The sequence below is a fragment of the Echeneis naucrates genome, chromosome 6 (genome assembly GCF_900963305.1).
Source record: "Echeneis naucrates chromosome 6, fEcheNa1.1, whole genome shotgun sequence".
Classification (NCBI taxonomy): domain Eukaryota; kingdom Metazoa; phylum Chordata; class Actinopteri; order Carangiformes; family Echeneidae; genus Echeneis; species Echeneis naucrates.
In genome coordinates this window covers 15,682,961-15,698,789 of record NC_042516.1, presented here as the reverse complement: position 1 = coordinate 15,698,789, position 15,829 = coordinate 15,682,961, and the positions used below count along the sequence as shown (strand labels likewise).

Here is a 15,829-nt window from a genome sequence, read left to right as displayed (position 1 = left end):
ACTTTGCGTTTGGCCTCAATCTCCAGGTGAAATAAATCAAAGTGCTACAAACATTTCACTGTAAAAACCTCAATGACCTTTTTTTTTTTTTTTTTTTGCTTTTTCCGAACAAAGATCTTTGGCTAATCTGTTACCCTTGTAGATAAAACATATGTCTTAAGCAGTTGAGCAACATCGTCTTAACTGTATACCTCTGAGACTTTAAGAAAATCCAGTTTGCAGTCATGTATAGTCGTGTATAGTATAGTGTTTAAACCTCCCATTCAAATGACACTGAAATTATGATTTCGGGCAGATACAGTATCTTTGATTTACTCAACAGCAAAGATCTGTTTTTATGAGGAAACCATACCTATTCCCTATAGACCAATTTCATCATCAAATTCATCTTCAAATGTGTAACCTCTTCCCACTTCCCCCTCCTCTTCCTCTGAATCAGTCTCTGAGTGGCAGCTGTCGACCCTCCTCCTGTCCAATGGGGTAACTCCTTCATACTCTGAGCTATGTGATGAGGCAGGACTAGGTGGCAAATCTACTTTGTGATTGGTGAATGCAATTTCACTTTCATGGCTCTCAGCCCTCTCACTCTCAGCCGTTGTTGGACTTTGACACACCAGCTGATTCTCATCCTGGAAGTCAAACCCTTGACCTTCTTCCTCTTCAGATGCCTGGCGAATGATCTCCTCTCTTTTGTCACTGAATCTAACTTTTGGTTTTAGCCCCTTTGGCTTGATCCCATTCCCATCTGGTATCCTGCTGTTTTCCACCTGGTTTCCATCCAACCCTGACAAGTTTTTCTCATTCAACTCATTCTGCATGTTCATAGGTTTCTCCATATATCCTTTTGCCTGTTTTGTTTCCAACACGGATGGGCCAGTTTTGGGACTGAGCACACTTTCCTCACCGGAGTCAAGACCCAATCCATCCATTACGCCTAATACATCTCCCAGCATAGATGGCCCCAGATCCAGGTCCAGGTCTAGGGTGAATGAAGACACCGACTCAGAGTGCTGAAGCTCATTGTTCTGTGGGCTTCCTGGAGCATCTGTATGAACGTTGCTGTGGTTGATTGCCACCTCAGGATCAGCAGCTGGCATGATCCCTGGACTCCCCAGGTCAGGACTGGCTGGACTTGGGCCAAGAGTGCACAGGAAGGAGGTGTCCCCAAAGGCGTCACCTCCCCTTCCAATGTGCATGGTGTGGCGAAAGTCCCCCAGAGGTGCTGAGATCATGGTAGGATCCAGGCGAGGGGCCCGGGATGATTTATGAAGCGGCATAACTGCAGAGAGAGATTCAGGATTGGAGGGCGGGGGGGGGGTGGCAAAATAGTTAGCATTTATATAAGTAAGAGTCAATGAAAGAAGTAGTAGTCTGAAAAAGTGAATAATTGAGCCCTGATAGGACAGACCAAACTGAAAACTGCACCTTGTTGTGCAATATTGCAGGAAACCAGTGAGCATTTTGGCACTGGTGGCTGTGAAGGCCATGCTGAGACTTGTACTTGAAGCAGATACATGCAACGCTAGCACATACTTTTCTCTACCCTCAGGCATGTTTGCGGACAAAAACAAGACTGTTCTGCTCCACACATGAAAACCAATCTATCGCCTGAACTGTGTTAATTTACCTTTAGGCGTCCTCATGACAAAACTACTCCAGTTGAGGCCAATGAAACTTTTAGTACCTAATGATTATTACAGTGATAAATAATATATATTACAACATACATTTCATGATATCTTACATGTTAAGCCACCTCAATAAGTTTCTTTTCTTCATTAGCAGCAAAAATTACAACATTTAAGTAAGTCTCCTAGATATTTGTGAGATGTGAGATCCAGATTTGAGAAAAGGGTGGGGGGGGTGGGGTAATATGCCTTACCCAAACCACAAAACTATTCAACACTAATTAAAGTAAATTGAAGATTATATTAGTTGAACGTGTAACTTCTAATTTTCGAGGAGAGCACGCGGAGGCAACATTTGTTGACAAAGCGGTGAGAGAATGGATCTTTGGATCAATGTGGGACTCAGATAACCAGTTCATCTGAAGGAGCGATACCAAAACAAGGCAACGTTTGACAAACTCACTTTAAAGCGGATATTCTGGTCTTCGGTCGGCAGCTTCCACTGGATCCAACTTTTTCATCTGGCTCTCGGCTCCCGCTTCCCTCGCTGCTTTTTCTCGCCGTCGTTGGTCTGTGTGAATTCTCCTCTCCTTCCAAAGGGATGGGCCCGGCCTGAGGAAGTGACGCGCCTCTGCTCAGGGAGAGCTGGATCAAAGTGCTCTCGACTTTAGCAGACATTGGAAAATGATAAACCAGACCAGCAGTCAACTTTCCAGGCAGTTCATTTATTTATTCATTTATTTGAACTTCTCTTATGATTGTGAGCCAGAGCTGCGTTAAAACCTAACAGAACAATATGTGTGTGATGAATTTGATGTATAAACATCCAGTTAAAAGTATCAAATGTATAATTGGTGGTTACCCAAATATATGAAATATATATTTACTCAAAGTATACAAAGATATTTTTGTATAGTGTTACAGTTATTTGAGTTTTGTCATATTTATCCTCATAAGTTCTATTTAAGGCATAAGACCAGACATATTCCATTTAATTGCCATTTGGGCCCATGCTCAGTCCTAAAAACATTAGTTCCCTCTGCTGATGTAAAATGAACATACACTTGAATTGGTAACATCTTCTATTTTTTTCAAACAGCAGGGAACATTTCAGCGAACAGGAGATGTAGACGTTAGTTGGAGACTATTTTCAAATTAGGATAAATACACACTCAAATTATTTTCATTTATTTGAGTATTATTTATTTATTTATTTTTATATATTTTTTTCTAAATATGTGGTGTTTTGGCTCTGTAGAAAACCTGGTAGTTTTGATTCATTGATTTTTGGTATTGGTCTTTATGAGGAATTTCTTGAAAATTTGAGAAAATCAGAATATGCCATATTTTAGAACCGAAACCAATTCATAATAAATTTAAATACTCCACTTCCAAATGTTCTTTCTTTGTTTGTATTAATTAATATTATATTTTTAAGGATTTATCAAAATCTAAATTTTAAATAAAATTATCCAAATCTAACCATCCTAAAAATAAGAATTTATGCTATAATTATGTCTATATTAGGATTAAAACTATTTAAAATTCACCCCAATATTCTGTCTTTTATAGAAGGGGTCAGGATTATGTATTATGTATTAGATATATATTTTGGCACTTATTTTAAAAAAGCATACATTTGACAGGTGTCAGTCTGCTACATATTGTGTCATATAGTTGAAGTAGTGGGGGACCTTATAAAAGGCTTGTGATAACTGGTTTGGTTTCAACAACGGCAGTGGAGGGAGGAAGGATTTTACGAATACATGTTATCATGCTTCCTCCCATGGGTTAAAAAAATAGAAGCTTGACAAAACCCCAGGTACTCATACAATAGTTCAGGGCGGTGAGTCATTGTTTGCACAGTCTTGTCACAAATGGTCAACATATTTGTACAATGATGTAACCAACAAGACAACAATGGGAATACATTATTCATTCAGCTGGCACGTGATTTCATTCACTGTGAGAAATGGACTCTAAATTACAGTTTTTATTCATTTGAAAGCTGCCCTGCTGAAATCAAGCAGAGCTGTGTCACCTAAGTGGACTATATTAAATGCTTTTGTAAGGTAGGCTTTTCCGGGCCACCTATTTGTGACTGGCCCAGGGTCAAAGGTCACTGTGAGGCCTACATCTGATGCCACAGCTATTTCAATAAATTTTGAGGCTTTGAAACACTCAGGCAGCTCCTCCAGACATAACTGCAGTTTTCTGCCATTATTGCTGAAGCTAGGGTTGATACACACAGACCTTGGTTGGTCTGTATCATGTGGCTCTGTGTTCTCAAAAGGTGGAGATAATCATGTTTTCCTGATTATGGTTAAAGAACCAATTGGTGGTCACACATTCCTTCCCACCTCTTCTCTGGGTATGTGACCAATCCTGGAAGATCAATTATCTATAGTTGTCCCTTTTTAGTAAATAACATCATCCTCAGGGTTGCTTGGACAGAGTTAAGAGGATATTGTGCAAGATCATGATCACTGAATTGATGAATACTCCATTCTCCTTGATGAATCACTCTTCAAAAACCATCCTCATCATAAATCATCCTTATTTTGGATTGTGTGTGTGTGTGATTTTCTTCCTGCTGCTGGTATTTTAAATTCCAAGAGGGAACTACCCAAAGGGATCAATAAAGTTTGTCTGTCCACCTGTCTGTCTGCCCTTCATTCTGCTGCTTTTTCTCCATCATTTATATTATGAAATTTCCCAACAATGTGGCGTCATGAACAGGATTTCAACAACACGGCAGCAAGGTAAGTGCAAATTTTGAATTAAGCCCAAGCATTACCTTGTCCGGGTTTGAAAAATAAAGTGAGAATTTGGTTAAAACACAATGTGGAATATAAATTAGATAATTAGATAAGGCAATTGAAAATAAAATTTAAGTTGGTTGTGTGGTTGTGGTTGTGGAGAAGAAAAACAAACTTGTTTTCAGCAGCTGCTGACACTAAAACTTATGGACCCACTTGAGGTTTAAACTAAAGAAAAGTAACTTTTGGGGAAGAATGAGACAGATTTATTTCTTTTAAATCAAAACTAGAGGCTATGAGCTGACAGCTGTGATAGATCAGATCTCCGACTGTGTAGGTACAGATAGCTATGCTGGAAAGTGTACTGAAAACCTAAAGTCAAATGACAAAACTCAAAGTGACATGGAGTACATGAAAATCTGTGTGCTAAGTCAAAACAGATTGATGCGTATCCGAGAAAATGTTCATAGTCTATTAAGAAGAAATTTACTTAACACGACCACCCAGAAATAGTAAGACAAAGAGATTAATGTCCGAGTGTTTAGTTTGGTTTGGTATCAGAATGTATGCCAACACAGAGGAAAAAACATTTTAAAAGGCAGCGTGAACTCTGCTTTTCATTGCTTTCTAGAAAAATAGTTACCAATCATGAACCATATAGCAGTTCAAATAGTGTTTGTGCTCCACAAAGAGTCACTCAGAAGAGACCTCCAATAATTTTGGGGGTACAAATGTGGGAAGAAAAGAATGAAAGGACTTCCTTCTCTGTAACACACTTACACAGACACGCACACACACGGTGACACAAATACACATCCTGCAGCTGTGAGTGTTTCACAGGAAGAGGGGAATGTATGTGGGCTCCCTAATAACGGATTATGGTTAACATATGTGATTATTGGAGGTAAATGAAAAACAGATATTGTAGTGTAAGGTGAAATAGGAAACCAACCTCTCCAATAACATGTGAACAGAATGGGGTGGTGTTTTTTTACATATATATATGTTGATAATTATCCTGTAGTATAGAAGTTTCTTTTCCTTCTCTCAAACGAGCTGTTTATTGAGATTGGTGTTGTTGCCCTGCACCAGGCCTTACAGGAACTGCAAAGCAACATACATCCTATTAGCTGAACGCCAGTCGAGTTCAGCCCGAAATCTGACATTTGATTGGTGGAGCCTGTAGGGGGCGGTACCAGAGGCGGGGCCTGAGTCCTGCCTGTGAGGACGCACTTCGGGCATTAATCACGTAATGCAGGACGTCACTTGACTTGGCCTGTTTAACTCATCAGCCATTTTGTATCTGCAGTCTGCAGAAGGAGTGTATCGTTAAAGAAGAAGGAAGCAAAAAATGCCAATGTTCACCTTATTTTTAGTTTGTACAATTAGTTGAACTGCATTGCTGTTTTTTTTGTTAGGATAGGTGATGTTATTCAAGGCCGTCTGACTGTTTTATTGTAAGTAGACGGTTGACACCGTGTAGGACTTCATCTTGTTTACCTTTGGCTGTAGCACGGGGAGCTAACGGCGTTAGCCTCATACCTCGCTAGCCAGCACAGCCTTAGCATTAGCTGCCAGACACTAGGTCAAGTCTGTGGTGAAATGGCGGCCAACACGACACAAGCAACTCCAGCAAGTAACTGGTAGGTCGCATTTTCTGGTCAACGCTATCCTCACGGACTAACGCGGATTTAAATTAACGTCTTAGAAGTCGCGACTATGTTGTAGTTGAAATGGCTACGAGCTGAGATCTTGAGTAAATGATAACCGACCCAGCTCTGGGTGTTGTCAAATGTTCGCTTGATTAGCTTCCCAGAGGCCGTTGATCGGCTAAAGAGAAAGCAAACACGTTGTTAACGTAACAGAGCCATCCTCTTGTTTGGTACATTTCGTCATAAATAGTACGGATCTATACTAATTAGTTATCAAACACGAAAGATGACGGGAATAGTTAACTTTTAAGTTCATATGGTCTCCAACGTAAACCTGTTTAGCCTACCATAATTAGCAAACGTCGCGTCTACAGCGTTGCTTTGACATTTATTCTAGTTTTATTTCTACCAAACAATTGTTTTTCTGTGCAAGATAAACTCACAGTAAACGTTTAACCATACAGTGTGTGACACTGTTGACAAACGTTAATTTAGCAACTTAGCAGTTTTATATTGTACCGTTAGTCTGTTGTAAAGGTAATCTGTACCGCATTATTTAAAGACCTGCCCTCATAACATAACAGGACAACATTTAATAACACGTAAAGCAGTTCAACAACATTATAGACTGAAGTCTTCAGAGTAACTATGCAGTTGTCAACATTTCTTATCATTATAGAGGAAATACTGAAACCTCCCTGATTAAACGGTTAGGTAGGTTGCCAATAAACTATTAACCATGTCTTGAATGCTGAAAAGCCCCTTATTGTTGTCTGTCGATGACAGGTCCTATGGTGCTGCTGGAGATGGCCAGGTTCATGAAAACCCAGAATGGGAGAAAGCAAGACAAGCTCTAGCATCAATTAACAAGAGTCAAAGCTCTGCTAAGACTGCAGCAGCTGCTCGGACCACAGCAGAGGTCTGTTTCTTAAACATGGTATTGACATTTTAGGCGATGTTGATCACAGCACGAGAGAAATGGGAAAATAAAATATCAAACATATTTGACCGACCACTTTTGAAGATTGTCAGCTTAATTGCAATATGTGTTTTTTCATTACATTAGGCCTCACAGTCATCTCTGTGAGCAGAGACATAGACTGAGACAGACTGTACTCTAACATGCTAGTCACATAATTAAGAGTGCACCTTAACTCACAGTTAACATTCACAAAAACAGAAGAAGCAAAGGGCACGTTGCTTTTTGATAATACTTAAGTATTAGTGGACTGCCCATTTTTCCGGTCAATTATACAATTGTATATGAATTTTTAAGTTGGAGAAAAGAGTAGACATTATAATGCATTTAGTATGTTATAAAGCACTGGTCTATTGTTAGTTTCACAAACTCATATTTTCATGTGTTCTTACTGAAATGAATATCCCTGCTTGTAGAATTTTATCTTGTTCGTCATGATTATATGAAAGTTGTGTGCGTGTGTCATTTCAGGCTGGTCAGTTTCCTCCAGCAGTGACTGACTCTGCTGCCATGCAGCAGCAACAACAGCAGCAGTACTATCCATGGTACCAACAAACACAGCAGCACTATCCTGGATACACATACCCCTATAATTATTACTACCCTATGGGTCCAGTAAGTATTGATATAATCTGTTCTTATCAACGTCTTACCTACCTTATTAACTTATTAACTTTTAGTGTCTGTTTAGTACCGGTCTTGCACTGCATATAGCTTCTTTTGCTATGTCTAGCAAAATAACATCTAGTGCTGAGGGACTGATGCATTGTTCTATAGGTACACTTGGATACAAGCAATTTGGAATTGACAAGTTGTTTGTTTGTTTGTTTTTTTTTTTTTTTTGTTTGTTTGTTTTTTTTTCTCCCCAACAGAATTTCCAGTATGGTGCTGCATATCCAACAAATCAGTATGGTGTACCCCCAGGGCCTTACTCAGGGACTCCATCCTCCAATGGCCAGGTACAGACCTAAGGTTTTTCTGAAAATAGCCATTTTATTCATTCATCCACCCTTCAATTACATCAAAGCTGTAAGTCAGTCTGTGATTCTATGTTACTGCTTGTGCAGGTATACCTATTTTATATACCTTTATATACCTATAAAGCATGACGTGATTAGTGTAATATAAAGTTACTTTATTCCAGCAGCTTCAGTAGCTTCTGTTCTTTTTTCTTGTAACAATTTGTTATATAGTGAAACCAGTATTTTTTTCCTTTTATCTTGTTATAGCCCCCTCCGGTGCCTGGAATGGAAGACCAGTCCCCCAGCTACCCTTCTCAACCACAACCTCCTCCCCCTGCTACTCCCCAGCCCCCCCAAAGCCCTACCACCTCTGAGAAACCCCCTCCTCCTCCACCCCCACCGATTCCTCCCCAGCCCAACTCCCAGTATCCCCCTCCTCCGTCACAAAATGCTTACAGTGCCAGCAGCTCCATGCCATACCCGCCTGGTGACCCCAACCAAATGCAAGTCTACAGTCATTCCCAGGGAAGACCCAATTATGGACAGAGCTTCCAGTCCCAGAATACCTACCAGCCCTCTCAGAATACCTCCCAACAGCAAAACCAGTATGTACAAGGGTTAGGCAGAGGAGAGGCCAACAAAAACAAAAACCAAAAACAAGGACAACAACTGTGGCACCGCATGAAACGTAAGACACGCTTAATAGCAATGTAGGTGACGTGATATTTTTTAATAGAGTAACTACAGAGAGGTCTGACTTTTATGATGCTGTCCATACATTATGTCTACGACTGTACTGAACTAAGTGAGTTGAGTGCAGTTCTTGCATCCTAGTTCAGAGTTGTTGATAGACCAACAATTAGAACAATAATGCCACTGCAGGTTTAAGAGAGAGAAATTGTTTATGGGATAGAAAATGTCTGTAATGTTTTATTTCTTAATTGTTTTCCTTTAAAATTTTTTGTTACCACAGAGGCACCCGGGACTGCATCTGTGAAGTTCAATATTCCTAAGAGGCCCTATCAGGTTCAGTGTTCTCCAATTTCCAATCAGGCTTTCCCATCAGGGGAGCAGCCCTCAGGATTGAATCCTGCACCTTCCTCTCCTGCTACTGCCAGCGCTGCACCTGGAGGTGCTCAGACACGGTGAGAATAAGTCTGTGTCCGCTGTTTCTGTTTTTCTTAATTATGAATAATGTGTTAACTTTGAATGCTTTCACTGTAGTCCCCAGGACTGGCCCCAAGCCATGAAGGAATATGTGCAGCGCTGTTTTACAGCCTGTGAGACAGAGGAAGACAAAGATCGCACAGAGAAGGTCTTGAAAGAAGTCTTGCAGGATCGACTAAAGGATGGCTCTGCTTACACTATTGACTGGACTCGGGAGCCCCTGCCAGAGTGAGTGAAGTTGTGGTTTCCTTGTTAACTGCAGTGTTAATGTTAATAATCTTTTTTTGTTCTTAATTTTTGTCAAAAATTTCAACCTTTGGTCGATAAGCACATTTTATTTCCTGTTCCCGCTTCATCTTAGTCTTTACAAGAAGTTCAAACTGCAACAAACTTTACAGATTTTTATTTTATTTTATTTTTTTTTTGCTTTTATGTTTTCTAGACTGAAGGTCAAGCAGTCTCGTTGGGAAGCTGTCCCACTCCAGAGGACATCAGATAACTCAATTAGCCGTGGTGGAAGCACAGTGGCTGCAGCTGCACGAGGCAGGGGTGGTGGACACAGACTGGGCCACTACAGAAATATATTTTCTCAAAGGAGTCCTTCCTCTAGCTCATCTCGTTCCTCCTCTCGCTCCCCATCTCCCTCCCATGGACGACACAGGGACCGCAGCAGCCAAAGGCATAGACGAAGGTAATAATGTATATTATACATATATTTGCCTTGTTTTTTTGGGGGGGTGTATGTGAGAGACTGCGACTGCAGGCACCCAGTGTAATTCATCTCTAAAAGTGGTGTACTTACGTTTCCAGTGATTCCGGCTCACAGTCAGACAGCAGCATTTCCAGTGACCTCCGTCCTCAGCTGTCAAGACGAAGTCAGAAAGGAGGACGGGGTCGTGGTAATGACAGGGATAGAGGACGTGGTGCTGGAGAGAGAGGACGAGGAAGAGGAGGAAAAGCCAACAGAGGAAGACGGTAAACTATTAAATTTGCTCTTACAAACATCTTGTTGAAACATTGAATCAGCTGCCCATTTTTCTCACTGATCACCTTCACTGAGGAAGTCTGATCTAGACTTCATTTTCCTGTACCATAGTGGCAACTTGTGAAAAACCTTTCATTTTTCTACCAGAAATATGGAAGAATCTAGCATTGGAAAGAAGAGGAAAGGTGGAAATGCTGGTCTGGATTTCCATGACCCCAACAGAGAAGCCAAAAAGCAGAGCAGAGCCGCTCGCTTCCACAAGCAGCTGCGTTCAGAACCCCTCGTTCTCTCCATTAATGCCCTGGACCTGCCTGATGGAACACAGGAGGGTCTGAGCTGGGAGGACTGCCCAATTGTGGGAACATGTCAGGATATCACCAAACCCTACCTGAGGCTAACCTGTGCTCCTGATCCCTCCACTGTGCGCCCTGTGCATGTAAGCATTTCTCTTCTGTCAGCCTTGTTAATATAATCTTACTTTTTCACTATGTATGCAGAAAAAATGTTATGAATGAGGGATGGAGAAAGGAGATGAAACCTCTGTACTATTCATACATGTTATACTCTCCTGTGTCCCTTGTTTTTTTTTTTGTTTTTTTTTTTTAAACTCCACGTAGGTGCTTAGAAAGTCCCTGCAGGCTGTGAAAGCTCATTGGAAAACCAACCAGGACTATGTCTATGCCTGTGAACAGATGAAGTCGATACGGCAAGACCTCACGGTTGGTTATCTCCTCATAAGTTTTGTTTTTCCGCCTTACTTGGTCTGTCTGCAATGTTAAGTTCCATATGGTTAAAAAAATAACTGTTATCATCCAGGTCCAAGGCGTCCGAACAGAATTCACAGTGGAAGTGTATGAGTGCCATGCACGCATTGCTCTCGAAAAGGTAAGTCTGTTTTCCTCGATTTAGAGTTGTATTTGCCAAAGTTGACAACAGTAGATTTGCTATTTAATTGAGGTTTTCTATAGGGGGACCATGAAGAGTTTAACCAGTGCCAGACCCAGCTAAAGGCTCTGTATAAGGACAATCCCTCAGAGAACATTGGAGAGTTTACAGCATATAGACTGCTGTATTACATCTTCACTAAAAACTCTGGAGGTATGCCCACATTGTTTTTTTTCCTAAATCATTATCACACATCATGTGTTCTCAGTCTTTCTACAGTTTTCCTCCATATTCCTCTATTATTCTTCATGTTCTCCCATCAGATCTGACAACTGAGTTGGTGTACTTGACCCCAGCACTGCGGGCAGATGAGTGTGTGTCTCATGCTCTTGCACTGCGTGCTGCCTGGGCTTTGGGGAACTATCGCCGTTTCTTTAAGCTCTACTTAGAAGCACCACGCATGGCTTCTTACCTCATTGATAAATTCGTAGAGAGGGAAAGAAAGATTGCACTTCGGGCCATAGTTAAAACGTAAGTCACATCCAAGAGAGATGTATTTGCAAATTATAGGTCCTCATAACTAACTGACCCATATTTGTTTCCTCTGTCTGCAGGTTCAGGCCCGACTTGCCGTTGCAGTATGTGCAGTCCACTTTGGGCTTCCCTTGTTTAGACTCCTGTATGACATTTCTGACTGGGTTAGGTGTAACATTCACTCCATCTGACCCCCAAAAGATAGACTGCAAAACAAGCACAGCCTCTTTGGCTGCCTCCTGAGGGAGGGGACGGGGGTAGTAGCACAACAAAGGGAGACAGTACGGGACCTTTATTGACCGTTAAGTTAAATCAATGCACTGCACTTCAGACACATCAGGCAGAGTAGTGGCTGACTAATCTTGACGTCACACCCAGAGAGACGTGGCAACACACTGCTACAAGACCTATTTTTCAGAATGCAGATGTATTTATCTGACACTCAGATAAGTTTCTAAACGTGAGCAAGAATATCTGCACACTGTCACAAGACAAGATTATTATAAGCTAGCCCACTGCTGAAATGATCTAATTATAAAGGATGCCAGAAAAGTCATCAGACAGATTACATTTGGGATTACAATATAGTCTCAGTGTTTAGAGGCCAACCAGATCCAGATCAGGGGGGTGCTTCCTCTCTTGGTTCCTGTTCCTTTACCACCATCAGATGTCAAAGCTAACAGTGTTCTGTTATGTTTTTTCCTTCCTCAAGTCAACAGCTCCAAGAAAAGAAGTTTCAAGCCATGTCAAACATAAGGGAAGCACAAACGGCTCTTCTACAATTCACTTCTCCAGCTCTCTACTGTCAAATCAAGACCACGGAAACAGGTCAACTTTACATTTTCCTCATTAAAGACTTTTAAGACGTCACAGTGAGGAGATGCCAGCGGTTTGCCTGAAAGAAGAGATGGTGGTTTGTATATCCTGCCCTGCATCCTGTTACCTCAATGTATCCGCAGCTGGCTGTTAATCCTGTCGTTTGTTCTCAACCATATGGACCAAAATCTAAAGTCTTACTCCTGATTTGATTACGCATTATTCATCTCTTGGTCTCCGTTATGAAATGCTTGGCCATCAGTGGAAGGAAGTCTCAATCTCATGACCATTGACTTGTCTATGATAAAGGATACAGGCAAGTGTTTCATCAAGGTTGTCCTCGTTCCTCCACGTCCTGGAAGCTGGGCTCCATCCCCAGAGTCAAAGCAGCCACAGACCAAGAGGAAATCTCCATGCTCAGGTAGAAGTTCCTGCCAGCAGCTAGAATCCAGCGTACTGTGGTCAAAGTGCAGTAACAGCGACCGCATCGAAGTGCTGTACAAAAGAAATGGGCACCTGAGCTGGAATCTACAAGCTCGGCTGAAGGTCCCTGAAGGTGCATCGTGCCTAAGCCGTGAGGAAAACATGCTGCTTACTTGCAAATGAGTGGTTTGTATGCTGCATCTGGCTTTGGTGTTTGCAAGCCTGGTAAGAGAAAGGGACTTGTCTGGAACGAGTTGGATGACGACAAAACATGTTGCTTCACAATTCTGTGTAATATATTTTGTCCTGCATTTATGGACAGCAGTATTGGCCTTTCTCTCAAAAAGAAAGACAATATGAAGCTGCAGCCAGTTTCATGAAGATTTATAGGGACATCAGACAAATTTATTAGAATAAATTTGACCAAATGCCAGAAGTCAGTCAGATCCCAGAAATTTTACTGCTTAGATGTTTGCTGTTTGAGCATCTTGAAAAAGTATTTAAATCAGGAGATAAGTTTTAAATGGATGTAGATAGTAATTTAATAAAGTGGCAGATGCAAGCTGAGTAAAGCCTTTTGGTTTATGTATATTTTTACAGTAAACTAATGAAATCTGTTATTGTAGTCTCAGTCTGGGTTACAGATCAGGGTATCAGTGGCAGTAGACTTGTATTTAGCTCTGATGTGATTTGGCCCATTTTACAATGATAATGGTGGTGGTGTGTACTGTTGTAGGTGATGATTTAAACAATTAGTAATGATTAGATGGTTAGGAAAATTGAACCATAACCAGCTTTCTGTGTTACCTTCCATGTCCTATGATTTGGGTTCCCATACTGATAGATGTTGCTGAAACTTAAAAGGCAGAACAACATTGTTTCACATAATTTGGATTCCCCCCCACCCATTTTAACAGTATTATCGCTGAGTATTTATGACTTTGGTGTAACTGACCAGAGCACAAAAGTATGCTGGCTTCCTGTACAATCTGTTTACTTGTCTAAATAGTTTATTTTTGTAAATACTGTTGATATGATATTGATGTGATTTCTTTCTTTAGTGCATAGGTTTTTTTCTATTTTCACACATGGATAAGTGTGACACCGTGCCCCCCCCCCCCAGGTTTTCATAAACAAAACTATTTGTATGTGTAAATTTAAATGAAGGCAGGTCTGGGTTGAATTATGTGAACAGTTTTCATCGTCCTAGCATAAAGTGCAGGAGTTCGTAGGAGTAAGAGTTGATATAATTTTTTTTTTTCCCCCCTGTAAACACACCAAGAACCTCTTACTAAATTTTGCCAAGATGTCATTCTTGAATCCCATTGCTGTGAAACATTCGGTTTTGTGCGTTTCTTCAGTCAAAAAACCCAAAACACGACATTTTGTCACTTTCCTGTTTGGCAACAGAAACAAAAAAAACTCCATCAAGCTGAAAAATTTGAACTTCGAGCATAATGTTTTTTGTTTGTTTTTTTTTTTTGTTTTTTGGGGCCTAACTGTTAAGCTGCTAAACACAATTTCAGCAAATATTTTGTAATGATCTCGAAATGTCTTCTTTCTTCTCCCTTCATCTACCTGACCCCCTGTCCTCTTTGCTCTTCCCTCCCCTCATCCCCTAAATCTTTCTCTCACACACCACCAGACCTCTCATTCTTCAGCTCATAGCACTGCTGCATTGCAGGAGCACACGGAGCGATGAAAAGTGGGCGAACCTTCTCCAGACGTCAGCCGGAGAGTGAATTGTGAGCAATCCAAGTCTTGGTTGACCCACGCAAGTTGAAGCCATACAGCTGATAAAATACATGGGTGCCTCACATTATGAAGTGTGGAAAATGTTGCTCCTGATATGATTTGCTAACCCAAATATTTAAATATGTGTGTCTGCAACTACACTTGTTTAGTTATAACGGTGTCGGAGGATGAACTTGTAGTGTGGTGTTTTGTTCTGCTTGTCCAGATGCATTTGCACTTTTTTGAGTCAGTCTGCTGGTGAAATGTCAATTTAGGATTTTTTTTTTCCCCCTTTCTTTCATACAATTTATTTTGACTTGTGTTTACTGAGTAAGACAGACCTGCCTGGTTCCGTTGGATATCAGGAAATAGTGGCGAGAGCTTTTACAGCCCATGTAAAATGTTTCTGGACATGCAAAACATGCTGAAATTCACTTACATTTTTAAAAGGTTTTTCTCAGTATAAAGGTGAAGTTTCTTATCTGACGTGACCAGTGTGTGCTCCGATGCTAAGAATTGGTTTCTTCACATGCGATGAACTTGCTGACTATGATGATAGGTTGTTGCCTCAGGCTTGTGTAAATGTGAACTTTCTGCACAGGACTACAGTGCTTACATAGGTCTTGATTTGACAGACCAGGATGTTTCTTTGTTTTTGTTTTGTTTGTTTTTTTTCCCCTCTTTCTTTTTTTTTCTCCTTCCCCCCACAAATATCACCTGAGATAACTAACAATTCACATGTTCATTTCTGATGTGATTTATTTTCCCCTCTCTCCTCCACTGCCTGAGCCATATTTCCAGTATTGTTTGCTCCCATGTTGCTGTAGATCTCCATCAGTCTTTGTAAGTCCCTCCTTGATAACTGACTGTAGAAGAACTTCCATCGTTTCCCACCGTCTCCCTTTGATCTCATTATTTTCTTTTTTTCCTCACATTCTCTGATCCCACTCCATGCATGCCACCCTCTTCTTCCCTGCTCTCTGGTACGACACTAACCAGTTTCTCTTTCCATTCTTCTCTTTTCCTTTAATGTTGAGTATGTTTGTGACCATTTGCTGTGTGCAACTAGTCACTCTCAATAGTAAGTATTTGATTGCGTCTGCAATGCTTTAATAGTTTATGTTGCAGCTGACTAACAACTGAAGCTGAAGGATTATCTGCAATGCCTTCTGTCCTTCATTTCCCCATGCCTCGACAGATCTGATATGATAAACTGCCATTTTGTAAATATCATGTGCATATTACCTTTTGAAAAAAATCTAATAAAAAAGTATAAAGGGCACAATGTGTGTTTGGTTTTAAATG

General features: G+C 40.8%; 2 protein-coding genes across 2 annotated transcripts; one reads left to right on the top strand and one right to left on the bottom strand.

The window, feature by feature from the left end:
- Positions 1 to 61: 61 nt before the first annotated feature.
- On the bottom strand, positions 62 to 2,228 carry cdc42ep5 (CDC42 effector protein (Rho GTPase binding) 5). The gene is made up of 2 exons (XM_029504428.1): positions 2,092 to 2,228; positions 62 to 1,279 (listed from the first exon to the last, which is right to left on the bottom strand). The coding sequence occupies exon 2, from the start codon at positions 1,275 to 1,277 to the stop codon at positions 360 to 362; it is 918 nt and encodes a 305-aa protein (XP_029360288.1). The 5' UTR covers positions 1,278 to 1,279; positions 2,092 to 2,228; the 3' UTR covers positions 62 to 359.
- Positions 2,229 to 5,693: 3,465 nt separating this feature from the next.
- Positions 5,694 to 15,804, top strand: leng8 (leukocyte receptor cluster (LRC) member 8). Its single transcript, XM_029503710.1, has 15 exons — positions 5,694 to 6,030; positions 6,826 to 6,958; positions 7,490 to 7,633; positions 7,891 to 7,977; positions 8,248 to 8,668; positions 8,954 to 9,125; positions 9,205 to 9,375; positions 9,590 to 9,838; positions 9,958 to 10,122; positions 10,280 to 10,568; positions 10,750 to 10,851; positions 10,949 to 11,017; positions 11,101 to 11,230; positions 11,341 to 11,548; positions 11,632 to 15,804. Exons 1-15 carry the CDS (start codon positions 5,990 to 5,992, stop codon positions 11,792 to 11,794), a joined length of 2,544 nt encoding a protein of 847 aa, XP_029359570.1. The 5' UTR covers positions 5,694 to 5,989; the 3' UTR covers positions 11,795 to 15,804.
- Positions 15,805 to 15,829: the final 25 nt, after the last annotated feature.